This window comes from Chroicocephalus ridibundus, chromosome 12 (genome assembly GCF_963924245.1).
Source record: "Chroicocephalus ridibundus chromosome 12, bChrRid1.1, whole genome shotgun sequence".
Lineage (NCBI taxonomy): Eukaryota > Metazoa > Chordata > Aves > Charadriiformes > Laridae > Chroicocephalus > Chroicocephalus ridibundus.
Genome location: NC_086295.1, coordinates 14956948 through 14984911, shown reverse-complemented (window position 1 = coordinate 14984911; position 27964 = coordinate 14956948). Strand labels below are relative to the sequence as shown.

The following is a 27964-nucleotide window of genomic DNA, read 5'->3' as shown; positions in this document are numbered from 1 at the left end:
TGAGTGGAGATGTCTTTCTTTGCCAAAGCCCTAACAACCCTCCCTCGGCCCTGCAGGACTGCAGGGAGGGATTTTTGTGCTGGCCCCAGGAGTAACGGCGTCGGTGAGGGCTGTTGTGTCCTCCGGCCTCACCCCTCAGTGGCTGAGAGGGGGCTGAATTGGTGGGAAGGAATGAGGAAAGGGCTCTTACTCCAAAACCCACCGAAGGCCTGGAGCAAGCCAGGGCACTAGAGCAGGGCTGGGGAAAGGCTGTGCTTCTCCTGGCTGTGAAAGATGGCCCCAAAGACCCCGGCTTGGCCCCCCACATCTCCAGCAGCAGAGCCCAGATCCCTCGTTACCCTCTGACAGACACAACAGAGCAAGTCCTGGGACATCTACATTTATTCGTCTGGTGCAAAGCTGGCAGTGGCTGTTGCAGCCATTTGCCTCCAAGGTCCAGCAGGGAGCTGGGGCCAGGACAGGGCAGGAGCCGGGCTTCTCTACTCGTGCTGGCAAAAAAAGAAAAAAAAAAAAAAAGTCCCCAAAAGGGCTTTGGTGAGATCCTGGGCCTGGGGGCAGGGAGGACTCTGCCACCCGTGGCAGCCACGGCGGCGTTGGGCAGGATGAGGCCGTGGGCTGCGCAGCTGCTGCGCTGGCTGCGGGGCTGGGTGGGCTTACCTTGGAGGTGATGGCCTCCCTGGTGCGGGCGCGCAGCTTGTTGACCTGCGTCTCGGCGATGTCGGCGCGCTCCTCGGCGTCGTCCAGCTCGTGCTGCACCTTGCGGTACTTCACCAGGTTGGAGTTGGCCTGCTGCTCCTGCGTAGGGTGAGGGGAGAGGTGGGTGCGTGGGGCGCAGACGGGCCACCAGGCTCCGAGCTCCCCATGCCGACTCGTGGTCCTTGTGGCCATCCCAGGCCGCCCCCGGAAAGGACAGCGTTGTCTTCCACCCTCAGAGGAGATCTGCACGGGGACAGGCACTTACCGCCTCCTCAAACTGGCGTTTGTAGCTCTTGACCTTGCTCTGCAGCTTGTCAATCAGGTCCTGCATCCGTGTCAGGTTCTTCCGGTCTTCCTCAGCCTGCAAGAGCCCCAGCCCCATTAGCAGGACCCCAGCAGACCCCTCCAGCTCCGGCTGCCCCAGTACCTTTATCAGGGAGTCCCAGTGGGTCCAGGACCCTTTATACACAGAGCACCAACCCAGCCCCACCAACCCACCCCCAGTCGCCCAGCACCCAGCTTAGGAGGTGCCAGCAAAGGGGCAAGACAGGGACACAGAGCAGGTGGTGGATGCTGGGCCAGGGAGAAGCTCATCCTGCCCCTGTTGGTCCCAGCACAGCCCCCAGAGCGAGCCAGGGCTGTGCTGGGCTGGGGTGTTGGGTAACACAAGGCTCTGAGCACAGGGAGAGCGGGGCCAAGTCCTGCTGGGCTGGAGCTGTGCCCGGTGCTGCCGTACCTGGTAGCTCAGCTCCTTGATCCGCCGCTCGTACTTGCGAATGCCCTTCTGGGCTTCAGCCATCTTCTTCTGCTCCGAATCCAGCTCTCCCTCCAGCTCCCGCACCTGCGGGTGGATAGAGGCCAGCTCAGCACTCTCCTCCTTAGCACCAGCCCCAGCTGAGGTCAAATCACTTTTCCCCAGATCAGAGTAGCCACAGCCAAGGCTGAGCCACACCAAGCCAAGACATGGAGGTCTTGCAGGTCCCCAGGGACTGCCCCTCACTGCCCACAGTCCCCCCTGTGGCCCAGCCTGGCCCCAGAGGGATGGGGCAGTACCAGTGCCCTACAGACTCTGGTGCCACAGGGGCTGGGGCAGTGCAAGGAGCCCGCTCCTGCACGGAACAGCCAGGGACCTGCCCCTGCCACCTCACCCTGGCCTCCAGCTTCTGGATCTGCTTCTTGCCCCCCTTCAGAGCAATCTGCTCTGCTTCGTCCAGGCGCATCTGCAGGTCCTTGATGGTCTGCTCCATGTTCTTCTTCATCCGCTCCAGGTGTGCGCTCGTGTCTTGCTCCTTCTTCAGCTCCTCTGCCATCATGGCAGCCTGAAAGACCAAGAGCACAGAGGCATCACCACGTGGCCAGGCAGCCCTGCCAGAGAAGCTCTGAGAACCTCCTCTCTCCTGCTGCCCACCATCCCCACAGGGTGCTGGGCATCCTTGCCGAACCATATGGCACCACCCCCACTGCACTCTTACATCTGTGATAGCCTTCTTCGCCTTCTCCTCAGCATTACGGCACTCCTGCACTGCGTCCTCCACCTCGCTGCTCAGCTGTGAGATGTCAGTCTCCAGCTTCTTCTTTTGGTTGATCAGGCCCGTGTTCTGCAGACAGAGCAGAGCAGTGCCACAGGGACTGGCCATTCACCATGGCCACCAGTGTCCTGCGGCTCCAGTGCCAGTAGAGACCCGGGATTTGGTGGTTCCTCACCTGGGAGTGGAGCAGGTTGACCCTCTCGGTGGCCTCCAGCAGCTCCTGCTCCGCCAGCTTCCTGCTCCTCTCTGCCTGCTCCAGCGCTGCCCGCAGCTCCTCCACCTCTGCCAGCAGCAGGTTGTTGCGGCGTTCCAGGGCAGCTGCCTGCTCCTTCAGGTCGTCGTTGTGGCGTTGAGTATCATCCAACTCAATTTGCAGGTCCTGCCGGACAGTGTGGGGTCAGTGGGGACAGGAGGGAGCCAAGGCTGGCAGCAGGGACAGCACCGAGCCTGTCCACCCACGGCCACCCAACCTTGATCTGGGCCTGGAGCTGGCGGCCCAGTTTCTGGAACTCGGCAGCCTGGCGGTTGGCGTGGCTCAGCTGGATCTCCATCTCATTCAGGTCTCCCTCCATCTTCTTCCTCAGACGCACAGCCTCATTCTTGGCCCGGGCCTCTGCATCCAGCGTGGCCTGCATGGAGTCCATGGCGCGCTGGTGGTTGCGCCTGCAGGAGGGACGATGCATCAGCCCTGTCCCCCCGGGGACACCCACTCTGGGGCAGCCCTGACAGGGCCATGGTGCCAGCTCGGCCCCCACAGCAATGGCCCAGCCTATCCCCTCTCAGCACACACCTCAGGTTCTCAAATTCCTCGTCCTTCTCCGCCAGCTTCCTGTCCACATCAGCCTTGATCTGGTTCAGCTCCAGCTGGATGCGCAGCGTCTTGCTCTCCTCATGCTCCAGAGCTCCCTAGAGACAGTGGCAGTCATGAGAAGGTGGCTCCAGGAGGGGGAAATCTCTCTAGCCACACAGCCCAGCCTGGCCTTGCCCCCCAGCCCAGAGCTATGGGGAGCAGGGCAGGTGGAGCCACCCCAGGCCCCTGTTGGGGTTGCACAAGCCCCACGAACATGGACCAGGGGTTGCAGCCCAGCTCAGGACTGTCACCCTGCCAGCACGGTGTGGGTCACTGCTCCAGCACTGTCTGACTAGCTCTGCAGGGTGGGATGGGGGCTCTCGAGGGCAGTGGGCATGTGCAAGCACCAGTGGGAAACATGGACCCACCTCAGCCTCCTCCAGAGCTGCCTGGATATCGCTCTTCTCACTCTCCAGGGCTTTCTTCAGCTTCTCCAGCTCATGGATGGTTTTGCCGCTCAGACTGATCTGGTCAGTCAGATCAGCAATTTCCTCTGGCAGGGACAGAAGGGCATTTGGTCAGGACAGGGTTTGCAGAGCCAGCCCCATGCAGATGGCTTCCCCATCCCCTTGCCCAAGCTTGGCCCGTGTCCTCCCGGCCCCTTGGAGGGCAGACAAGGTTGTGCTTGGGCAAGAGGCACCAGCCCTCATTGCTGGCCCCTGCTGTGCTCCCCCGCAGTCTGGGTGAAGGAGAGGGCACGGGAGAGGTGTAGGGACCCATGGAGACCTGGCTGTCCAAGAGCAACACCCCCAAGCCAGTGTCATGCCACAGCCATGGCACTCCCAGCGGCAAACCGCGCACCATTTGCAAACAAGAACCGGGTGACACTGCCTGTTGGCCCGGAGTGTCCCAGGCAGGAGGGTAGGACACATGCTGTCCCTGGTGGGGCTGCTGCATCCCTCCAAGGAGGAAATGGGCCAGGCTTGGCTGAGCAGCAAGGTCTGCTCCCTGCCTACAAGGGACCCCCGTCCCACCACATGGCTGAGAACAGGGGAGCCATGGTCTGCCTGTGAGAGCAGGGCCCCGGGGAGCCAACAGAGTCTGAGGGGAGAGCCTGAGCCCAGACCTACCCTGAAGGTTCTTGTTCTCCCTCTTGAGGGTCTCTAGGTTGTCCAGGGACTCTTCATAGGCATTCTTGAGCTTGAAGAGCTCCGTGCTCAGGCTGCGTGACTCCTTCTGTGATGCCTCCAGCTCAGCCTGGGTCTCCTCATACTTCTGCTTCCACTCCGCCAGGATCCTGTCAAAGTTCCGCTGCTTCTTGTCCAGGGCAGCGCAGGCTGAGTTGGCACGCTCCAGGTCCACCGAGAGGTCCTCGATCTCTGTCTGCAGCCGGTGCTTGGTCTTTTCCAGCGAGGAGCACTTGGCGTGGGCAGCCTCCACTGCCTCCTCCGCCTCCTGCAGCCGGATGGCCAGCTTCTTCCTGCCGATGGCAGCAAGGGGTGAGCGCTCCCAGCCCAAGTGTCATCCCACCCCACTGCTCTAAGGAGAGGAGGCCACAGCCTGCCCAAACAGCCCCAGGTCCGGTCAGGAGGATGCAGTCTCACCCTGGGGTTTGGGAAAGCCCCATCCTTCAATGGAAACCTGCCACCTGCAAGGAATAGACTCCTGCCATGAGACTCACTTGGCTTCCTCCAGCTCCTCCGTCCTCTGGATGGCATCTGTCTCGTATTTTGTTCTCCACTGGGCTACTTCTGCATTGGCCTTGGATAAGTTCCTCTGGAGCTCACTCTTGGCCTCCACCTCCTCCTCATACTGCTCTCGCAGCAGGTCACAGTCGTGCCGAGAGGCTTGCAGGGCATGGGCCAGGGCATTCTTGCTCTGAGGAAGGGGGGGCTCATGAGAGGAGCCGCTGGCCCCAGGCTCCAGGACACCAGCCATGGTGCTGGCACTGGGGGCAGCAGGAAGGAACTTCTCTTTTCCCCAGGCTAAGAGCTGTCCTTGGGGCTCATGTGTCCCACCTCCCCAGTCCAAGAATCTGGGCCACTGCCACAGTGGGACACGTCCTATTCTGAAATCTGTGTCACTCAGAGGTCAGCCATGTCCTGCAAGCCTCACCTTGGTCTCTTCCTCCAGCTGCCTCTTCAGTTCCTCAATGTTCTGTGTGAACGAGGTCTTGCCACGGCTCAACTGGTTGATGAAGGACTCCTTCTCCTCCAGCAGCCGACTCAGCTCCCCTGTGTTCAAACAGAGCCAAACCAACTATTTTGGGGCCTAAATGCTGCAATCTGCATTAGCCCACACACCCACCAGAGCCTGTGGCCTTCAGCTGCATGGAGACCTCCAGCAGTCCCAGCTGTATTCCCACCCAGGCAAGCTGGGTCCCATGGGCAGAGGTGCACGTCAGCAGCTAAAGGTGAAGTACGACAGCTAGGAACCCCTCCTTCTGATGCCCGAGATCACAACATATCCCTCAGCACAACTAGCATCACCATAGAGGTCCTCTTCCGATACGGCACCTCGGCAAGGCCTGAGCGGAGGCACAAGACAGACATCCCACTCCCCACCACTCCAAATGGAGCTCCTGCTAATTTATTTTTATCCGTGGGAGAAGCAGGACAGCCTGCCCGGCTGAACCACGGCTGCCACCCCCACCTACCGTTCTCGGTCTGCAGCCTGCCCCGCTGCGTGCTCACGTCAGTCAGTTGTCGCTGCAACTCGTCCACTTTGGACTTGGCCTCGCTCAGCTGGTCCTCATAGGTGCGGCACAGCTTCTCGGCATTGGCCTGCAGGCACCAAGCAAAGCCCGTGTGAGACCCAGCGCTGCCCAGAGAGCACCGTTACCCCATGAGGGGCTCAGCGACTGCATGTCATCAAGGGCAACAAAGCCGGTGAGGGGTCTGGAGCACAAGTCTGATGAGGACCAGCTGAGGGAGCTGGGGGTGTTCAGCCTGGAGAAGAGGAGGCTGAGGGGAGACCTTCTCGCTCTCCACAACACCCTGAAAGGAGGGGGTAGCCGCGGGGGGTTGGTCTCTTCTCCCAAGGAACAGGTGATAGGACAAAAGGAAAAGGCCTCAAGTTGCACCAGGGGAGGTTTAGACTGGATATTAGGAAAAAAATTCTTCACTGAAAGGGTTGTCAAGCATTGGAACAGGCTGCCCAGGGAAGTGGTGGAATCACCATCCCCGGAGGTATTTAAAAGACGGGCAGACGTGGTTTAGTAGTGGTTTTGGCAGTGTTAGGTTGATGGTTGGACTTGATGATCTTCAAGGTCCCTTCCAACCTAGACGACTCTATGATTCTATGTCCCTCAAACCAGGACACTGCATCACACTGGGACCTCGCTGCCCGGCTCAGCTGATCCCATGTGCACACAAGGCAAAGCAGGAGCCTGCCAGAGCTTTTGTGTCTCTGCTAAGTGAAGAGTGGCTCTCTGCAGTACTCTCCCAGGAAATGTTTTCCCAGATCCTCCATCCTTGACTAGGACAAGCAAAGCCTCCTGCAAGCACTGCCATAGTGACACAGGGACAAGCTATACCTAGTCAAAAAGAGGGACTTTGCCATGGCAAAGAGCAACCCAAGACAAGAACCCATGGACATGGCTGTGCTGAATGCACTACAACCAGTTGCACTGATGTTCACAGAAGAGCTGAACCAGCTCCATGCAGAACCGGTGCTCACCTTATTCTTGGTGAGATATTCAATGTTGGATGTTAAGTCATCCACCTCCATCTTCATCTCGCTCTTCTCCTTCTCCAGCTTCTGCTTGACGCGCTGCAGGTTGTCAATCTGCTCGCTCAGCTCCGCCACACTGTCTGCGTGCTTCTTCCGCAGGGCAGCCGCCGTGGACTCGTGCTGCAGGGTTGCCTCCTCCAGGTCCCGCCGCAGCTTCAGGAACTCTGCTTCTCGCTTCTTGTTCATCTCCAGCTGCGTGGCCGTCGCCCCACCGGCCTCCTCCAGCCGCTCGCTCAGCTCCTCCAGCTCCCGTGACACTTCTGCCCGCTGCTTCTCCACCTTGGCTCTGGCAGCACGCTCAGCCTCCAGCTCTTCCTCCAGCTCCTCAATGCGGGCCTGGCAGAGACAGAATAAGGCAGCAACTTGGTGAAGCTCCGGCACCTTTGCTTCCCGCAATGGAGCAAAGTGTCTCCTCTGGTGCTGGAGAGCAACAAACCACCAGCCTGGAACAAATACTTGGGCTGTTTTGGGACTCTCTGAGGCTTGCATATCTGGTGCTCCATGGTAGACTGTTTTGCAGAGCTTCTGCTCTCCTCTACGCCCTGCCATCAGGATCCAGGCTGATACCAGCCTCTCTCGGTGGGAAGCCTCCATGCAAGCAGCCTGAACCTGGGGGCCTGTCTCTGCTCAGAAGAAGCCCAACATACTAGATTTGGATCTTCAGAGTTTGAGCACTAGACTTAAGGTTTTACACTGGACAGAGGATTACATCCTAGAAGCTGTTCTTCATGCTGGTGCTAGCGTTCACCTCAATAGTTCAGTCTTTAATTTGCAGTCCACCACATTTTGTGAGAGGACTGGCCCATGCAGATTACTCAGCACATGACATCTAATGGAAATTTATGATTCCTGGGCTGTGACAACAGTTCTTCCCACCATACCTGCAGCTCCTTGATCTTCTTCTGCAGCTGGGCCTCAGTCACTTGCCCATCTTCAATCCTTGAATTCAGTTGACTCATTTCAAAGTCTTTCCTGTAGGGAAAGAAGGCAGAGCCTTTGGTCAGACAGATGCTGTCCTGCCAAGTCCCTCTGGCTCCTGAAGCCATAGGAAGATTGTTCCCTGCACCCAGGTCCAGAGGACAAACAAACCAACCAATACAGGAAAGGGACTGTGGGGGTAAGAAGCAGCACATGGACTGCTCTGAGGGAGGCTTAAAGCGGACTCTGGCTCTGAGGTTTTCCCTGTGAGGTCCCTAGGCCTTGCTGTCCAGTTCCCCAGTGAGAATGGGACATGAGCGATGAAGTCTGTACTTGTAGCTGATGTCCCAGCTCTGCATTGGGATCCCACCAGGCAAGTCGCTCCTCTCCAACCCCATGTGCAGAGGAAGCTCTATAGCACCCTCATCAGTCAGTGCAGCTTCCAAGCTCCTCAGCACCTCTGCATAGTACCCAGGAAAACCAAGTCCTCATTTTGTCTGGACTGATCACACCAGCGGTGCTCAAAGCCACAGCCCCTTAGCACTTGCAGGAGCCACATATCCACTTGATGTAGAGGTGGGCATAGTCCCAGCAGAGTAAGCACACAGCCCAGGCACATATCACACACTTACTTTTTGAGTTTCTCCTCCAGCTGCTGTTTGTCATTCTCCAGATCCATTACAGACTCTTGGGTCAACTTCAGGTCTCCTTCAAGCTTCCTCTTTGCTCTTTCCAGGTCCATGCGGACTTTCTTTTCTTGTTCAAGAGAGCTTTCCAGCTGGAGAATGAAAGGAGACAGGCTAGGGAGGGAAAAGGCCCTCTGTAGCCCCAACCTTCCCTGTGTCCATTGCTGTGGGAACTTCACCCATCCCCGAGATCCCCAGCGGTTGCCTAGTTGGTCTCCAGTCCCATTTCCGCAGCCCAGGACTGCTCTCCATGGGCTACTCTGGACCACCTCTTGATTCAGGGGCAGTTTGTCAATGGGGTTATTCATCAATTGGCAATAATAAATGGGGATCTGATAACGATCCCACGCTCCGGATACTGTTCAGGGATACCCTTTGGGCTTTCCTGGATGTTGGCTCAAACCTCTCTCACTTCAGTGCCACTGGCCTATGGACTCACATCATCCACCTGCTGCTCCAGTTTGACCTTGGCTTTAGTCAGCGTGTTGACCTTGTCTTCCTCAGCCTGCAGGTCATCCAGAGCCTGCTGATGGGCCTCTTGTAGTGCTTTCTTCTCTTTCGTCAGCTTGGCAATGATCTCATCCAGAGCAGCCATCTCTTCAATCAGGTTTTTAACCTAGATCAGTGGGGTCAAAAATTAAGTGCATCTCTTCAGAAACAGGGGAAGCAAAGCTAACACAGTAGCCTGACCCATGGAAGGCAGGAGTCCATGATCAACAGCAGCTCAGCACCACAGCAGCTAACAGCCCCACTCCCCTTGGCCAGACTGGCTCCACCAGGTGGTTTGCCAATGCCCCAAATCACTTGCCATTGCACAGAACCGTTTGCCCATACCGCTCCTGTGCAGTGAGGCAGGTCACCAGAGGATCTTGCCCTCTCCCACACCTTTTTGCACTCCGCCTTGCTCCAGCTCCCACACACCAGTAGCCTTGCCCCTGACATTTCTCTTTCGTGCCGCACAAGAACCGAGGCTCCTGGGCAATGAGGCTGTACTCTGCAGGGAGCGTCAGTTACCTTGTTCTCTGTGGCGTGCTTCTCCTTCTCCACCTTGGCCAGTGTGATCTCTAGGTCATCAATGTCCTTCTTCAGCTCTGCACACTCATCTTCCAGCTTGCGTCTCTTGGCAGTGAGGTCTGAGTTCATCTCCTCCTCATCCTCCAGACGCTCCGTCAGCTCCTTCACCTTGGCCTCCAGCTGGATCTTGGACTTGATCAGCAGGTCGCAGCGTTCCTCTGCATCTGCCAGGTTGTCTTGCTCCTGGGGCAGGCAGAGGAGAGCCAGCGCTCATCCACTGCCCCAAGAGCATACCAGCAGGCTCTCAGATGTGCTATCCTGGCCCAGAGCTGGAGGTCTCCTTGTAGAAAGGGCAGAGCAAGCCAAGGTGCTCAGGTGTACAAAAAAGACAGCTCCAGCCACTGCCCGTTTTCAAGGGCCATGGGACAACAGTTAACACTAACCAGGGTGAGAGAGCTAACCGCAACTAAATTTTCCAGAGGAAGGAAACACTGGACTGACACTTCCTCCTACAAAAATGGCACAGATTAGCCACAGTTTGGCAAGCAAACACTCCTATCCCTCCCACCCCAATGTGAGGAGATGACCCTTTCCAGAGCCAGGGGAGCATGAATCCCCGTGACAGCCCTGAGATGGCAGGTCTGTGACATTGCTTCAGGTTTGCACCGAGTCTAATACTGCAATTCAAACAGGTAGTGGCAACGAGGGGGTCTCAGAACTACGAGAGGCTGAAGCACGTGATCTAGCGCACTCTGCTCCTTCTTCTACCCATGGACTCTGCACTATCTTTACACTTCTAGAGAGAGGGTGAACCACTCACTGCCTGCAGCTGGAGAGCCAGGTCGTTCTTCTCCTGGATCATGGACACCTGCTTCTCTTCCAGCTCCTTTCTCTTAGCCTCGGACTTCTCCAGAGCCTCCTTCAGCTTCTGGAACTCCTCCTTCAGGTTGGACATTTCCTTCTCAGTCTGAGCAGACTTGAGTAAAGGCTTGATCTTGAAGAACAGCTTCATCCAGGACCAGTTCTTGACAGCATTGAAGGCCCGGATGTTCCACTGAATGGTATAGAGGGCTTCCCTGGAGGGATACAAGCACAGCACCATCATGGGTGTTGATTCCCCAACTCCCATCCTCACTGCAGCAGAGACCTGGCTTTTGCAGGCCTGGACATGACTCTGTTCTCCACCAGGAGGGCAAATGGCAGTATGTTGAATGAATGGCACATTGTCTGCACGCTGTAGTGGCCCTAGTGGGATGGGTGGTGCGGGGTCTGTCTGCCAGGTCCCCTCACTACAACCCTCTGAATCTTCCAGAGCAAACCAAAGGTTCCCCACACCTAGAAACGCTGACCCTCCCTACCAGGCCCATGCCAGAGTTCTTACAGATCTGCCTCCATCCCCTCACGACAGGGCTTTACCCAACTACTGCGAGCCATAGGCAACCCCCAGAGGTCAAACCCACTGAAACATGTAGAAAGAACAAGGAGAGAAAAGTTCTGCCTCCCCCCACAACTCTACCTCCTGCTGATGATCTTCTGATACTCAATGCGCATGAGGTGCCCACGGATTCTGGCCTGCAGCATGGTCAGGATCTTGGCCAGACGCTCATCTCGCATCTCCTCCAGCAAACCCAGCAAACCAGCCTTGAAAAATACCTGCAGGCAAGAGAGTGAGGACAGAGTCAACACCAGAGAAGACAGAGGGCTCAGAGGTAACATGACCTGTCAGGCAGACATGTGGCCCTAAGCAGCGTTACACGGAGCAGTGAGGGCTACACGCTGCAGGTTTAGGTGCCCTCCCTGCACGGGCACACATCCCCGCTCTGCACTGGTCGGAGATGCACCCACGCGAGGCTGGGCATCAAATCTCCCTGCACTGCACACATCCCCTCGCACCCCCCAGCGGGGACTAGCTGCCGTGTTGGGTGGTATGAGATCAGGCAGCAGTGACCTTCTGCTCAGACCTGTTTCTTCCCAACCTGTTTCTTCCTCTGCCCTCCTCAATCCCTTTGAGGGATACACTCAACCTGCAGAGCACAGGGCTTCAGCAGGGCTGTGGCCAGGCAGAGAGTACGGAAAGCAAACTGGGATTGCCGACAGGAGGGGCAATGTCTCTCTCCCTATGACCAGCTGCCTGGTCTCACCTTGGTATGACCAAACTTGTACTGCGAGTGGTCCAGCTCCAGGGAGCTCAGCAGCTTCTCTGTGGCCTTTCTGCTGTCCACAAATTTGTCATCTGGAATGGCTGCTGGATTCAGGATACGGTAGCTGCAGGGACAATGCAGAGGGAGGATATGCAAAAGAACCTCAGCACAGAGTTGATGGCTCCATCGTCATCCCTGTACCCCAGTCATGCCAGTTCCCCTTGGAAGCACGTTGCTGCAGCACAGGTTGGAGCCATGTATGAACCAGGAGCTCCAGGGTGAGGTATGGGCACTTCTGCAGAGCAGACACCAGGGAACCCTGCCAGATCTTAGTCCCTGAACACAAGGAAGACTGTGGCGGAGGAGGACGCTGGCCTCACCATGCCTGGTAAGGCCCAGGCCAAGCAGGGTGAATGGAGCCAGCCTGGAGAATCCCAAGGGCAGAGAGAAATCCGAGCCAAGATTGGAGGACCTGAGCCTTGCCACCATCCACCTGCACCAGCCTTGCATTCGGTATCTCAAACCTCAGCAGCCCTGCTGTTTCATCATGTCTGGCACCAAACTATCCATGTCTGGCACCACAGATCCAGCAGCAGAGCTATCCCAAACTGTGCACTCACTGGGCATATTGTGGTGGTTCAGACCAGCCCTGCACAAGCTGGGGAGCAGGTCAGAGCCAGGGCAAGTCTGTCTCCCTTCAGAACATGTAGGGGTTGCTGGGCAAGGAAGAAAAGGGAGTTACCGCTGCTTGAAGTCTGCATAGAGGATCCTGTTGGGGAATCCCTTACGGCAGATGCGGATACCTTCAAGGACACCGTTACACCGCAGCTGGTGCAGTACCAGGAAGGCATCCATGGCTCCTATAGGGTGAGAAAAAGGTGGAGCACTCAGCCCAAGAGGACAGGGGAAATGGAGCTGCAGCATGGGCCTGAACTCTGGAAACAGCCCACGGTTTTGAACATGGGTGTTAACCTGCCCTGCAGACCTGCGCTGAGCACCAGTGTTGCAGCCTGGGCCCCAGACGGTGGAAGTCAGCCTGTGCATCCCTGCCTGCTGTTATACACGAGTGCAAGGCAGCCCAACCATCAATGCACAGCCAAACTGAAAGCCTGGCAAAACTCATTCTCCCCAGTAAAGGAGACTGGCGCTGGTCACAGGGGTTTCCACACTGAGATGGGCCAGGTCTCAGCAGCAGCAAAACTGCCGCAAGGAAAGGGCTGGGGAGAAGGTGGGTGCAAGAGTCCCTGCCAGCTCCCACCCGTGGATGTCACCCAAGGCAACTGCCAGGGTGCAGTCTCAGTCCATGCATACCTGGGGTCTTTGTCTCATTTGGGATGATGCAGCGGACAAAGTGGGGCTGAGTGGAGCGCAGGTTGGTCATCAGCTTGTTCAGATTCTCCTGTAGGGCAGACATGGGGGATGAGGCATGAAGCGGCAGCTCTGGTCCCCTACAACAACTCTCTCCAGCCCCTTTCCTCCCTCACATAGGAGAGAGCAGACACTGAGAGCCCCTTCCCACTCTTCATGAGAGAGGGGGAATTTCCTTCTGCTTGGCTGCTCCCTGTGCAGCCCCGTAGCAGGACCACTGCCTTCTGCCAAGGTAGGAGCAACGACAGAGGGGACTGGGCCAGCAGACTTGCCAAGTGGCATCTGCAGGTTTTGCTATGCCAGAGAGGTGGCAGATGCTTCCTGAGGATTTGTAGGTAAAGTTTTGCTGCAGGGGATCAGCCACAGTGCCATCTCACTGGGGTCTCCCTGTACCCCAGCAGTGCTGCCCATGCCCTTCGGCTCTGACGGGGGGCCCTGCTTATCCAGCCTGGGCCTCCTTTTCTCTCCATGGCAGGGCTCAAGCCAAGACACGGCCCTGCCTTTTCTTGTGGGAAGGGCATCTGCACCCTCGATCTTTCCAGGCTGCCTTCCCTGGCTCGTACAGGCTCAGCCTGTCCAGGACCAGCTCAGGGAAGGGAATGCCTTCCCACAGCTCCATGTCATCATGGGGCAACTTCTCGCTGCAGACACCTTTCCCCAGGGCCTGTGGCTGTCCATGAGGAAGAAAGTCACGCATCTTCCTGCACAGGGGCTCTGACAAAAGTGCTGCCTTCTTTGAGCAGCCCGTCACCACAAGGCTGTCATGGCAGGACACAGCTTTGGGCTCACACACCCCTCTGTTCTCTTTTCCAGTTGCTTAAGCTCTGGGGTGCACAAATAACTCCTCTGGTGCGCATGGGAATTAGGGTGTGTGTTATCCTGAGCTGTCAAATAGCTCAGGTCACCTCCCTGGACAGGACAGCAGAGATCTGCCAGCTTAGAGACCTGTAGGATCCTCCTCCATTTTCTTCTGCCCAAAGGCTGTCCTTCCCGCCGACAAGAATGAGGAGAGAAGTAGCACAGACTTAAAGTGATGTTCATGTAATACATTATCTAAACATCACTACAAGTCTTAACTGCCGCTCTCTCAAAGGCGAAGGAGCTGCTGAGCAGCGCAAGCATCACGTGGGCAGAAGCAGCGCAAACCCCAGCTCAAAGGGAGCCATCGCTCTCCCAGCCTGGAGCCTTGTGTCCCTCTCTAGCAGCTTGGGACCAGGGCTGGGACTCTGTCGAGCACAGGTCCCTTCCCAGGGATGAGAGGGTGTTAGGAGCTTTTGCCTAGTGGTGGTCCTTCAGGAGCCCTGGTGGTCCTTCAGGCCCCAGGAACTCAACTACAAGATACCCCAGAATCTTGGCAGGGAAGTGGGACTGATACTGGGACTCTCTGAGCATGCTTCCCTCAAGGCCATGGATGAGGGTCTGGCTCTTACCTTGTGCAGCTGCGACACTGTTTGGAAAGAAGCTGCCTTTTTACGTTTCTCCTTGGTCCCTGGCTTGTGAGGTTCCTCTGTTGGGTTGAAATATTGATTAATTACATCAGCAAAGCATCTGCTTGGCTTGGAGGACTCAGGAGCTCCCTCAAACACCCCTGAAATGCCCACAGCACCTGTTCTCTGTAAAGCAGAGTGCCCTGCTGCAGAGCAAAGCCGCAGACCACCAAAAACATCTCCCACAGCATCCCAACTCTGTGTGTTGCTCCTCAGCTCTTGGTAAGAGGAGACCCCTTCCATGTTCCAGGTCACAGGGCCACTAGGACAGCTCTACAGCATCGCAAATGCTCAGCCTGATCCTGAGCACCCACCTAAAGCCCCTAGGCCAGCACTGCACATCCAGAGTACCCACCGACCCAGGTCAGAGAGACCTTAGGGGACAACGTAGGTCTTCCCTTTGCCCAGGCTGCTAGGTGCAGGAATGCTGCACCAGCAGTTGGGTGTGGGGGTGAGGAGGCTTGGATGCAGAGGGAGGGAGAGTCTGAGGTCAAAAGAAGGGTGAGGTTGTTCCTCACCTGAAGTAGAGCCCACATAGTTCTCATAGAGGGAGGCCAGGAGCTTGTTTTGGGATTTTTGGAAGACGGACACCACTGTCTCATTCAGGGGGTCCTTGTTCTTGTCCAGCCACCCAATGATGTTGTATGGTACCTGTCACCAGAGGAGAGAGGGAAAGGTAAGGACAGCCCTGCAAGGGGGAAGGAGTGAATGCTGTGGAAGAGCTGACAAGGGACGTACCACACCAGCATAGTGCACCAGCTCAAAGTGGGCCTCATATTTCCGTTTTTTATCTGGTCGGGGCTTCTGGAAGTTGGGCGACTTCCCAATGTGGTTGTCATAGAGCTTAGCTTTGAATGACATGTCAGAGGCTTTCGGGAACATGCACTCCTCTTCAAGGATGGACAGGATTCCCAGTGGCTGCAGGGAGAAGGTGGTATAAAGAGGTTTGAGCTCAGTGTTGCCATGTCCCATCCCAGAATGGGGGATTCTCTGTGCCACTGAGCAAGGTGTGACAGGGATTGACTTGGGAGATGCCGTCCTTATTCAGGCAAATGTTGCAAGACATTGACCATGGGGCAAACTATCACTGGTGTATTCCAGGCTGCATCTAACCTCCAGCCAGACACAGTGGGCCTGGCCAGTTCTGCCAGACACGGGGGCTTGCCCAGTTCCATAGGACTGTTGGGAAAGGAAAATCCTCTCCAGTATTCTGACAGGTTTGCTCCTTTCCAAAAAAAAGGTGAGCTTCCTCCATGCAAGGGTGGAAATCTTTTATACAAGCTGCCCTGAATCGGCAAGTACTCAAGTAAGAGACACTGAGGGGCAGAAAATGGGTAGAAAAAAAGGCGTAGAGATCACTGTTCTCTGGAGCAGAAGGTCACCCCAGGTTCTGTGGGTCACCGGTGGGTAGGAACAGAATTTTCGTCGTTTCATAAACTCAAAATTTGTGTCAAAAAGGACTCAATGATCCGGAAGCTCTGAGGTCTAAGTGTGGGGAAAACAAAGTTGGGCACTTGCCACTGCCTGGGGAGGGAATAATTTAATTTCTGGTAGCAGAGCACCCCTCACTGTTTCAGTCTTGCAAATAAGCCGCCTACCAGAAGTACCACTCCTATGCCCTGATTCATGCTTTACCTTCTCAATCAGGTCGATGCAAGCCTGCAGGTCCAGGCCAAAGTCAATGAAGACCCATTCGATGCCTTCCTTCTTGTATTCTTCTTGCTCCAGAACAAACATGTGGTGGTTGAAGAACTGTTGCAGCTTCTCATTGGTGAAGTTGATGCACAGCTGCTCAAAGCTGTTGAACTGCAAGAATAAAAGAAACCTGCTTCAGAAGGAGGATCTCCAGATGTGAAGGGATTCACCCTTCTGCTTTGTCTGGATGTGAAGAGTGATCTCTGCTAGGCTCAGCTGGATTGCTCCCAGAACAGGAAGCCAGGAATCATTGGAGATGTGCTCACAGCAATGTTAGAACAGTCCTTGTGATCTGCCTGTTTGCTCCAGATAAATTAATTCAGAGAAGAGTTATTTTTCTTATCAGGGCCAGCAATTTCTTGGAGGACATAGAGCTGTCGGACACTAGGGGACTCTCAGTCCTGTCTAGCCACAACATTCCCCCAAGCCCATTGCAGGGGTCCTGCAGAACTTACGTCAAAGATCTCAAAGCCTGCAATGTCCAGTACTCCGATGAAGAACTGTCTGGCCAGCTTGGTGTCTAGGGTCTTGTTGATCCGAGTCACCAGCCACTTGAACATGCGATCATAGGTGGCTTTAGCCAGGGCTCCCACGGCATAGACAACCTGCCAAAGCAAACCATAGAGCAGGTCATGAGCACTTACACTTCTCCCTACTTTTGTAGGAGCTAGAGGTCAAAGAAGAGAGCTCCTCTTGGCACACAAAGGACAGACAGACAGATCCAGGGAGTTCATGGTTACAGTATAGCCTCCAAGATAGTTTTCACATGCTCACAAGTGTGTTCTTGTGTCGCTGGCCTCATCTTAGCCTCCAAGATCTTAGGATACAGATTCAATCTAAAGTGATATTTTCAGAAGCCTTGTGCGTGGCAGAAGCCTACAGCTCACTTTGGATAAGACACCAGCTCCTGCGGTCCTCTTAAGTTTTACTCAAGGACTGGCTTGCGCTACCCAGGGCAGGTTGGAGTTCCTGTGATGTGGCTGGAATCTGACAAGATACAGTTTTGGTGCATTTGAGTCTTCCAACTGAGGTGCAACTGAGCAAAGATCAGTTTAGATGAGTTTTAGACGAGTATTTAGATGAGTTTTCTACTTTCCAGAGCTGAACTCTTCATGGGAGCGTGACTGTCTCTGAAGCAGATCCATAGAAACTGGACCCCTTCTGGCTGTGATGTAACCCACATTTCAGAGAAACTGAATTGAACCCCCCACCTTGGTTAATATCCAAAGTTATCTGACAGCTCTGCCACCAACTTCCCCAGCTGCTAAAAGCCAGTAACTTTGGATACATCTTCTCATGCTGCTCTGAGTCTCCTCCTAAACCCAAGAGACTGAACTGAAGCACCATTTGCCCTGTGCAGAAAACATTATGCAGTGGGCCTGCCTGCGGAGGAGTCACGTTCCAGTGTGAGCAGGAAGCCCATGCCCTGGCACACTCACCTGTTCCACGTTCTGACCTTTGGTCACGTATTCATTGCCCACTTTCACACGAGGATGGAGCAAGCCCTTGATGAGGTCAGCTGAGCTGATTCCCATGAGGTAGGCAGCTTTGTCAGCACCTGTAAACCAGTACAAAGGCATGAGGAGCCAGATCCATCCCTGGAAACATTCAAGGTCAGGTTGGACAGGGCTGTGAGCAACCTGATCTAGTTGAAGATGTCCCTGCAGGAGAGGATGTCCCTCATTGCGGGAGGGCTGGTCTAGATGGCCTTTAAAGGTCCCTTCCAACCCAAACTATTCTATGATTCTATGAAGTTATCACAATCTGCCCTTGGAGGAATTTGCATGCCCAGCCCAGGCTGGGCAGATCTGGCAGCATGGAGCTAAACTCACTTTCAGTGCCGTCAGCCTCTGCCTGCTCTTCTCGCTGCTTTTGCTTGAACTTCATGTTGCCGAAGTGCATGATAGCGCCCACTATTTTATAGGAGCCGTATTTCTCATCATTGCTGAAGCCCAAGATATCCATGGCGTGCTGAGGAGAGACAGAGCAGTATAGATAGAACAAAATCACCGCTCTGAGGTTGGTCCTCCCACCACCTCCTGAGGTGCCCTCCCTGTCCCATGGCTCTGGGCAGGGTGCTCTATCTGGTGGGCACCTAGCCAAGGAACCAGAGGGAGCTCACAGCTAATTTAGAGAGAGACACAGAAAAGCCAGGACACATCCCCATGTCTGCCTGCAATGAGGCTGTGCCCCTCCCCAGGCCCCCGCCTCGGGCTGTGCGGTGTGAAGGAAGCACACGTACATCTGTCGCCATGAGTTCCTCGCCGTCATCCAGGTTGTCCACAGTTGTTACACCCTGAGAGCAGAAGTGGTAGTCGTAGGGGTTGAGGGAGAGCAGCAGCATATCTGTTGGGGGGAAGACATGCAGGGCGTGAGGCCAGCCTGACAGAGACAAAGCTGGGGCACAAGGGCAACCCTAGGCCCCAGATGAAGAGGCGAGGCTTCACCGGCCTCAACCAGAGGGCACCAGCCAGTGAGAGAAACAGCCTCTTCAAGCCCAGGCAGGTCCACACATGGGTCCATCTCTTCCATGATGTGCCTCCTGCTTGCTATCTTGGGATATGGCTTGGCTGCAGACTGATTTAGAAGTGGCCATTCATGTCCTTGTGACCACCAGATAAGATTACTGCTCTGCACAGCTTTCCAGACCTGCCTAATAAGGTATTGTTCTCGAGCCAGCAGCAAGCTCAAGAGCCTGCAGCCAAGAGGCTGACCACTCCAGGGGACTGTGCCAGCCATCTTTCCACACTGTGGAAAGGTCTCCTGTGCACTCCGTGTGACCTGGCAGGCAGGGCTGCTTAGAGCACAGGACTGCCCCACTGCAAATTCACGTCAGCTGGGGCTGTCCTGGGGAGTGCATCTGGGATACCAGTGAGTGAATGAGCTGTGCAGCTGTTTTCAAGCTCACCTGAGGCAGGTCATCTCTCTAGGGTGGCTGAAAGAGCTCAGAGGAGGCTGCAAAACACTTTACCTTACCCCAAAATGAATAAATATCCAGCCTTTGCATGCTGAGTCACCATATGAGGAGTCTACGCAAGGCAGCTTTGCAAAGCACGTTCCCACCCTGCAGATAGACCCTTAGTGACCACTTCTCTGTTCCTAGACAGTTGCAGAAAGAGCTTTAGTCTGGCTGCTCAGTCTGTGAGGATAAAGGAGACTGAGCTAGATGACCTCTTGAAATCCCTTCCACCCTGAATTATCTGCCAATCCTATGATCCTGCGTAGCTAGCAAAGCATTGCAGGGCAGTACCTGCATGGTGAGCTGGGTTTGCTCATTCCCTGTGGACCCCAAAGCTGACAACAGAGCTCTTTGTGGCTATTTGCAAGCCACTGTGCCATAAAGGCTACGCTGCAGCTTTGGCTGCCTTACCTTGCAGCTCTGGTTTCTTCCCAGAGAGAATCTGGTAGTAGATGTGGTAGCTTCGCTCTTTGGGCTGCTGGAAAATCACTCTTGATTTTTCCAGAAGATCTACAAGCAAATAGGGCAGAGGGGTTAGAGAAGGGCTTGTTCCTTCCTGGAACCGACGCAGCATCAGCATGAACAGGGAGATGAAATCCCTCCCCACTGCAGCTGGCACGCGTCTACTCACAGATGTCGATGTCCGCAGAGGCCAGCTTCCCTGAGGGGCCAAAATGGATCCGGATGAACTTGCCCTGAAAACATGAACGGGGAGCTAAGCACTGGGCTTGGCTACACGGGTACAATTCTGTACAGCTCCAAGGAACCTCTTGTAACTACAAGACACTAGTAATTTCCCACTTCTTAGGCTTCTGCTGATGCCAGGCAAGTTACTGGGCTCTGTGAGGGGGAGGCGGGTGAAGTTGTCTGGCTTGTAATGTGCAGGGAGTCAGAGAGCATAAGGCTTTAAACACTAGGTAGGCAGAAATATCACTCACAGCAGATAAATCCCTGTCCTCAGGCCTGTTCTTAAAGCTAAGCACTTCTGCGGGGCAGTGTGATACTGAGTCTGCCCACAGCCTCCTGCTGTGGGGCGTGCTGAAGAATCTCACCCAGGAGTGTCTCCTTTCCCTCCAAGGCACAAGAACAGGCATCAAAGCCACCTGTGGTTGATGAGCTCTGCATCCCACGGCAGCCCCAGTAAGCCCAGTAAGCCCAGGCTGGGCTTACAAAAAGGATGCTACCGCCTGGAAGGAGCAGGCTTGTCTGTCCAGCATTCCAGGCTGTGCTTACTGGCCCCCCCAGTTTTGGTCCTGTAAGGGACCTCTCTCCATCCACAGGCTGTGACGTCAGGGCGATTCACTCTGACCAGCGTACCATTTACTGATGTAAGAAGAAACTTGGCCCCAGCAGCCCAATCCCACTGGGAAGCAGAGCTAGCTTCCTGCTACGTGCCTTTGCCTCACGTTGTACAAAACCACAATACCACGAGTGATGCATTCAGCTTACATAAACGCAGCCCATTCGCCCTCTGTCTTGCTAAGACACTTACAAAACGCGAGGAGTTGTCATTTCTTATGGTTTTGGCATTGCCAAAAGCTTCCATAGCTGGGTTAGCCTCAATGATTTGATCTTCGAGGGTGCCCTGGAAAACAAAACCAAAGGATGTGTGAGCTCCCACCCAGCCCGAGGGGATCTGTTACCAACAACACAGGGAAACAGAGAGTGGGGGCCCCTGCACCATCTGCCTCCTCTGCACTTTAGTTGTTTCTAAGAGCCTGCTGCTCCTGAGGCATCTCCTTGTCTCATTAGGCAATGCAGCTCAGTTTAGGGGTCAGCAGAGGTGGCTTCTCCTTGCCTAAACCAGTCCCTTTGAAGATCCAGACTACTGTCCTCTCTGCACACAGCAGTCCTTAGCCCCTTTTTTGGCTGCTACAGCATGCAAACCAAGCGCAAGCACATGTTATCACCACAACAGCCTGAAACATTTCAGGCTCTTTGGCTCTGCCAGGCATTTCCTCTTCCACCAAACCAAAGTCTTGGACAATTCACATCACAGCAGATGGCAAAAGAAGAGATCCAGAAAACAGGCTTGATCTACAACTCCCTACACCAACCACACGCGCAGCAGGGTCACAGAGTGATGGCAACACATCACAAGTCCCAGCTGGTGTGATGTGCTGAACTCCCTGGAGCTCTCCTGAGCAAGGCCCAAGATTAATCTTCCCCCAACCTCATTTTTCCACTCATTTTTCATATGCACAGTTCAAAGAGAAAGCGACAGCGTCCACCTAATGCACGCAAAGCAGGACAAGAATTCAAGGAGAGAAGCAAGAGACACATGAAGGACATTGGGGTTTGACAACAGCAGCAGAGTTTGGTAGCACAGGCACCTGCAGGATTTTTCATGACAGCTTTTGCCCATGCTCTGACACATTACAGTCCATAGGGCTTTCCTTAGGTGGGAAACACCATCTCTGGGCTCTGCCCACCAAGAGTCGCCCTGTCTTTTCAATGTTGGGCCCACAACTGCTCCCCACCTCTGTAGCTCCAGGCGTGTGAAGGGCAAAAGAGACAGGGAGCAGCTACGAATCACAGCTTTACTAACAAACATCACTTGGATATCCTTTGATCTGCTATCTTGAAATTCAGCGTGATCTAAAATTGCCTGGCCTGTGAGATGCCATGGGGGCTGCCCCATGGGCTGCTCCGGGACCCACAGATTCAGCCCACTGACTACCTCACTCTTAGTGAGTTTGCCCAGGTGGTCTGAGACTCTTGTGTTAGTGAGCATCGCCCACCCAGGAGCGTGCATCAGCTCAAGGCTGTCGCTTAGATCTCAGAGAAACTGAGGGCCAAGGATGTACGACTGAGCTGCTGGAACGGCTGAGCCTTTGGGGTGCTGGGAGCACCAGGGACTGAACCGTTGCTGGATCTCCAAAGTCACTCAGTTGTTTCCTTGGAGCTGGGCAAGCACCTCAGAAATGCACCCCAGAGAAGGTCATCAGCTGCCGGCAATGTGGTGGGCTGGGGCAGTTCAGGACTTTGCAGGGGGTGGCATGTCCAGGGATCGTGTGGACCTCTGCCGGTCCGCAGCCAGAGCAGAGTGCCGCCCATGGCAGAGGCTCTTCTCCTGCCCCTCAGCACCATCACCCTCAGCTGGGCCTCCAGGCTGCGGGGGGGACACTAATTGCTCAGAGGGTGGAGGCTTCACCTTGACTTTGGAAGAGCCCACACCACCCCTAGGCAAACACCGTGCTGGTTAGAAACGAGTGTAGAGTAATGATCCCTTGAAGGACAGGTTGGAATCAGGAAGGCAGAAAGTCACTAAGAGATGAAACGCCAAAGCTTCAAACTATGGGAAGGGAGGAGATACAAAGCCAAGCAGAGAACTAAATGCTGCCCAGCAGCTTGGGGCAGCCCTTTCTCCCAGACCCAAGGCAGGTGCCCCACACAGGCATTCCCCATCACCCCACCGTAGCTCTGCGGTGCAGCACAACCCTGTCCTCAGTGTTAAAGACTAGGAGTCTACAACACTTACCCCAGTTTTGGTGGCAAGAGTTGCCTAGAGAAAGGAAAGAAAATTGTCTTTAGAAATCCAGAAAAGCCAGGCAAGAACCACAAGAAGCATGGTCAGAAAAGCAGGGCATGACCACTTAGTGCCAAAAAAGGTCCAAGAAAAAAATGGGAGGATTAAACTTCATAAGAGATGCCAAAAAGTTGTTAAATAGATTAGCTCAAGAAAATCAAGAAATGCGTCAAAAAGCAAGAACAGTTAAATCCAAACCCAAAGAAGAGTAAAGAAAATAATGCTGAAGTATTGCTCGTCTGATACCTAAAGCAGCCAGTTTGCTTCTACAAGGGAAAAGCAGGCTGGGGCCTCAACGGATCAAGAAGAAATAAGCAATTGCAAGGGCAGCTCAAAAATAACAGCACCAAAGAAATGCAAGAATCAAAACAAGAGCAAGAAAAGCACAAGGTAGAAAAGGGTCAAAATGAACAAGGGGAGAAAAAAAAAGGAGAAAAGGACGAAAGCAAGGCTTAAAAGAGGCAAGGTGGGAAATGGCAGGTTTACTCCATTCTTTTAATGCTCCTTAAGAAGATCAGTGGGGTGTTGGAGGAGGAAGAGAAGATAAAGAGACCATCTAAAACAGCTCTCCAGGCTGCACAGATTGAGCAGCCACGTAAAAAAAAAAATAAATCCATTTCCCCTTGAGCAGAATAATTTCAAGCCTTGCTTGTTCAAAAGTCAGGGAAAAGCCAAGCCCTGGGTGGGTCAGACCAAAACACGCTTCCAAATGCAAAAAAGGTTGGGGGAAGAAAAAAAAAAGGTAAAAAGAAGAAGAAAGGAGGAGGGGGGGAAATAATTAAATAAAAAAAAAAAAAAGAAAGAAAGGAAGAAAACAGCAAGAACTTGTTTCAAAAGAGGGTCTTACTAATTTCTTGCCCGGTGTGTCGCCCAAGGCTGCGACAATGGCAAAGTACTGAATGACCCGCTTGGTGTTTACAGTCTTACCAGCACCAGATTCTCCGCTTAGAGTAACAGAAATACACAGATCAAGGGCATGAGGCAAAGAACAGGCAAAACTTCAAACAGAGACCCTGCCGACCTGCCGCCCCGCTCGTCGTGCCGGGAGGGAGAAGCGAAGTATCGGGGGGACGGGGAGGCCAGCACTATCAATCCCCTCCAGCCTGGTGGTGTACGTGCTTGCCTTGGGGGCTCCTCTTTGGAGCGAAACCCAGCTCCATCCTCGCTGCATCCCCCACCCGCAAGCCCAGGCTCTGCCTGTCCCCATGAAGGTGCCGCGGGGGCTCAGCTGCCCGCCGCAGATATGGCGGGAGGTGCCGGCGCCCACCAAGGCCGTCCGGCCCTGGCCCCGGGGCTTCAGCTGTCGGGGATCAGCCAGGATCCATCCTCTCCCGGGGTGGTTTCAGCACGCCCCACTTTCTTTTGCGGGGGTTTGGAGATGGCCATGGCACCGCGCCGGGGCGAACCCTGCCTGGGGGAGCGCGGGGGCTGGCGTGCCCGGCGCGGGATGCGGGCGGCCGGCGGGCCCCACTGAGCTCATGCCTATAGTTAGCCGCTCTCCCATTGTAATCCCAGATCACAAAGAGCCGGGAAGGGGGGGGCTGGGGAGCAGAGCTGCTGCCGGACACGCGCCAAGCATCTCTCCACAGCCCCTGCCTTTCCTAATTAGGCTATGGCCGAGGCTAAAAATGGCCGTGGCTCCTGGCGGCGGCGTAGCGTCCTTTAGAGTCCCTTATATAGCCCTTATCTATATGTCACTTGAAATCAACCTGGCCTACACCCTCCCACGTCACCCTCCTCCCCCGCCGCCGCCCCTCCGCCATCTCCCTCTGGCCTTGGCCTCCATCTCTCCTTCCCCCCTCACTCCTCGGAGGATGCTGGCAGGGTCGGGGTGACCCATGGCAGCTGTCGGGGTGCGGGGGAGACAAAGCTTTGTCACCTGGCGCGGTGGCGGCAGGCTGGGCTGGGGGGGAAGGGAGAGGCGGGGACCGACAGCTGCTGGGGCAGGGGGGGGAAGACGGCCGGGGGGTGCCCAGGGGTCCCCCAGGAGCACGGTGTGGGGGTCCTGGCATGCAGGGGCACTTACGTGATGAGCATGGACTGGTTTTCACGGTCTGGAAGAGAAGGAGCAGGCATTAGGCTGGTGCCACCCACCTTAACCCCCTGCCCCAGGAGCCTGGGGATCCCCCCCACCCAAGATGGTGGTCCCCAAGGCTTACTGCGCAGCATGTCATTGTAGGCGTTGTCGGCGATGGAGTAGATGTGCGGGGGGGCCTCGGAGCGCCGCTTGCCCTTGTAGGCGGCCACCACAGGCGCAGTGTAGACGGGCAGCCACTTGTAGGGGTTGATGGTGACGCAGAAGAGACCCGAGTAGGTCTGCGGGGGGAAAGGAGGCGGATGAGGGATGGGGGGACCCAGCATCCCTTCACCTCCCCGCCCCACGGGGTGATCCCCTATCCTCCCTGGTGCCCTCGGCTTACGTAGATCATCCAGTGGGAGTAGCGGCGCTTCAGGTTGTAGAGCACAGAGGCCTCGTTGAGGTGCGTCAGCATGGCCATGTCCTCGATCATGTCGAACTTGGGGGGGTTCATGGGCTGCACTTCATCCTCCTTCACCACCCGCGTCTGCCAGAGGAGGGGGGGACATGTCAGATGGACCCCACCAAACACCCTCTCCCCACAAAAACCTGCCAGTTGGACAGACATACTGACAGCCCCATGCTGGGGACAACCCTAGCCCTGTGCCTGCTGTCCTCCCAAGAGTGTTGCCTTCCATTTTGAGGTGCCAGGCTAGGGGAGTCCCACCAGCACCCCGGCCACAAAGCCCAGCTGGGAAACGCAAGCCCCAAGCCCGTCCCCTCCCCAGGGACACAGGCTGTAGCCAAGCCCGGCGGAGGAGGTCCAAGCTAGGGGGCATCAAGACGTCACCCCACAATGTGCTCGACACCCCCATCCTGGGCTCTTCTTCACAGCCTGAAACCCAGCTGAAGGCTGTACCCCATCATTTAGAACTGGATTGATTTAATCCCGTGAATCCCAGCACTGGGAAACTATTGTGTTACATGTCCAGCCTGAATGGAAGCAGCTGGATTTTGCAAATGGTCTTGTTAATAAAAATTAAACGAAAATTTCAAAGACCTTTTTTTACAGGTGAATATGAAGCGCGTGGTGTTACGGAGTGCCAGACGTTAGAAGAGGGAAGGTGGATGGAAGAATAAGGGTGGGGTTATGTCTCTTGAAACTGTTTCTGCTGGAAATGCTGATCCAGGGAAAGCAGATACAGTTTTAAATTTTGTAAATCCATGACGAATTGTCCAAAAAAAACCCAACAGTTTCAAGAGGGAACAGCAAAAAAAGGTTTGGAAACTACTTTGTTTGCAGAAGCTGAGGATCTTTTAAACATCAAAATAAACTTTTAAAATCGATACCCCCTCCCCAATAAATTTCCTTTTGGCGAGGGAAATTTTTTTTTCTTTTTTTTTTCCCAATTTCAGACAAAAATATTTTCACAACCTCGACACTTTTCCAAGACAATTACATATAATTCTTTCAAATACAGCAGACACAAGCGCTTCCCAGTGCCATGAGGACTAGCTGAGACACAGAAATAACGAAGTCTCCCATTTACTGCCTGGTCAGGTCCTTGTTCTTTTTCCCAGTTTTACACCAGTGTAACGATGTTGCAAGGCCACGCGGCTCCCATAGCTAAGTAAAGAATATTAATTAAGCTCATTTGCAGCTATTTGTACTGGATATTATCTTGACAAATCTCAGCTGATGTGCCTCCCTCCCATTGCTGGAAAGCTGGAGCCTCCCCACCAGACGCAGCTGGTCCTACCTCTTTGCCCAGTGCCCGTTCCCCCAACAGCCCCGCTCACTCCGCTGCAAATCCCAGCTAAAATGAGCAGGAATCGGCCAATCGGACCCTTACCTCTTGTTTCGACCTTCAAGATGAGCCGGGCAGCCCTTCCTCCCATGGCCAGGAGCTGTGCTGGGCCAGCCCCACCGTCCCCCTTCCGTCTGTCTCGCACATAAACCGTGTTTGGAAGCAAACACTCCATGGGGGGATGCTGAACCCTTACCGCTCTTGGCAAGTAATTGGCCTACGTGTCCTGACACACTGCGGTGTGTGTCCCCTCGGGGCATGACAGATCACCAAGTGTGGAAGGTTATCAGCAAGAGCTTGGCTACTTTCAGATGTAGTCTTGTCACACATATCCCCCCTCCGCACACGCTTGCTAGCCCTTGGAAAAGGAAAGATATTTTGCTTACTTCTTTATTTTTAGTTTCCACAGTGACTTTGCCACCAGAGCTTTCTTTGATTTCCACTTCAATATAAGCTTCTTTCTCATCTGGGATCCAAGCTCGCTTCTTTCCTGGAGGAGAAAGGGAAGGGAAGGGAGGGGAAGGGAAGGGAAGGGAAGGGAAGGGAAGGGAAGGGAAGGGAAGGGAAGGGAAGGGAAGGGAAGGGAAGGGAAGGGAAGGGAAGGGAAGGGAAGGGAAGGGAAGGGAAGGGAAGGGAAGGGAAGGGAAGGGAAGGGAAGGGAAGGGAAGGGAAGGGAAGGGAAGGGAAGGGAAGGGAAGGGAAGGGAAGGGAAGGGAAGGGAAGGGAAGGGAAGGGAAGGGAAGGGAAGGGAAGGGAGAAAAAACAGGTTGAAATGTAGGGAAGCATTTGAAATTGTCAACTTGAAAGCCACATGAACGCAGTCCAGTAACATGGAAGGACAGTCATTATTCCTTCCTATGCTCTTGGTCATAGGAGCTGGGATTTCTTTGCCTTTTTCATGTTTGGCAGCTGTTTATTTTGCCAGCACCAACTTTTAGTCTGACAGAATTCTGCTGCTTCACACATGCGCGCACTCAGACTGCCGTGAAAAAAGGACGGCGAGAGCAAGCAAAACTCTCCATGTCTGCTGAGCCAAGAGGATCAAGGCTGAGCACGAGCCGGGCCCTGGAGCACAGGGAGTCGCGGTACAGCGATCTGGCAGGGACAGAGCAGGAGGGCTGCAGGGCGAGCTCTGTGCAGCTCCAAAACTAAACAGAGCTGGAGAAAGGTTTGCCATCAGTCCCTCAGCCCATCTCTCTCAGCTCCTCAGGGTTTGGGGAAATGAAGGATCACCTCCTCCTGCACCTCAGAAGACAAGAGGACAGTCAAAAATCTGCTTTTCCTACTTCTGAGGTCTTCCTGTCCTCCAGGGTGGTGGGGGCAATTCTGCAGCACACAGGTACCAGCACTGGGAAAGGGACGGGGATGCTCTCCAAAGAGAGCCATGGCCAAGGGGCTGGCTTGGAGCACACACACGGGGCTGTGCCTCGGGGTCTTACCATCGAACGGAATTGTCTGAAGCTTCAGCTGCTCTGTGTAGCTTTTCCGGAGGTACTCAGCAGCCTCCCCAAACTCGGTCATGTCCAGCATAGACATCTTGCCCGGCTGGAAGAAGACTTGGCAGCAGTGAAGAAAGAGTGAAAAGCACCTGAATG

At 54.9% G+C, this 27964-nt stretch overlaps 1 protein-coding gene across 2 annotated transcripts; it reads right to left on the bottom strand.

The window, feature by feature from the left end:
- Window positions 1-363: 363 nt before the first annotated feature.
- On the bottom strand, window positions 364-27964 carry MYH7B (myosin heavy chain 7B). Of its 2 annotated transcripts, XM_063350236.1 has the most exons (42): window positions 27809-27964; window positions 26756-26859; window positions 24965-25108; window positions 24704-24860; window positions 24571-24598; window positions 23392-23488; window positions 22497-22520; window positions 20508-20600; window positions 19647-19710; window positions 19427-19525; window positions 18299-18402; window positions 17889-18027; window positions 17496-17614; window positions 16512-16661; window positions 15997-16167; window positions 15100-15279; window positions 14880-15012; window positions 14305-14381; window positions 12818-12905; window positions 12249-12366; window positions 11507-11630; window positions 10882-11018; window positions 10186-10441; window positions 9366-9608; window positions 8791-8967; window positions 8298-8443; window positions 7629-7719; window positions 6694-7083; window positions 5672-5798; window positions 5131-5249; window positions 4697-4893; window positions 4146-4495; window positions 3444-3568; window positions 3016-3131; window positions 2696-2888; window positions 2401-2604; window positions 2169-2294; window positions 1845-2015; window positions 1433-1537; window positions 962-1057; window positions 658-795; window positions 364-488 (listed from the first exon to the last, which is right to left on the bottom strand). In XM_063350236.1, the coding sequence occupies exons 1-42, from the start codon at window positions 27903-27905 to the stop codon at window positions 480-482; spliced, it is 5826 nt and encodes a 1941-aa protein (XP_063206306.1). In that variant the 5' UTR covers window positions 27906-27964; the 3' UTR covers window positions 364-479. The 2 variants fall into 2 exon arrangements, with proteins under 2 accessions (XP_063206306.1, XP_063206305.1); XM_063350235.1 differs by lacking the exons at window positions 22497-22520; window positions 23392-23488; window positions 24965-25108; window positions 26756-26859; window positions 27809-27964 and having other exon boundaries at window positions 24704-24815.

What these genes read in the sequence shown, in the direction of transcription:
- MYH7B (XM_063350236.1), bottom strand. Translation starts at nt 27,905, where the DNA reads ATGTCTATGCTGGACATGACCGAGTTTGGGGAGGCTGCTGAGTACCTC. An exon ending in CTCTTGCCACCAAAACTGGG is followed by an intron (nt 20,601 to 22,496) that starts GTAAGTGTTGTA and finishes TTTGTTTTCCAG; the next exon opens with GGCACCCTCGAAGATCAAAT. An exon ending in CTATGTGGGCTCTACTTCAG is followed by an intron (nt 14,382 to 14,879) that starts GTGAGGAACAAC and finishes TCAACCCAACAG; the next exon opens with AGGAACCTCACAAGCCAGGG.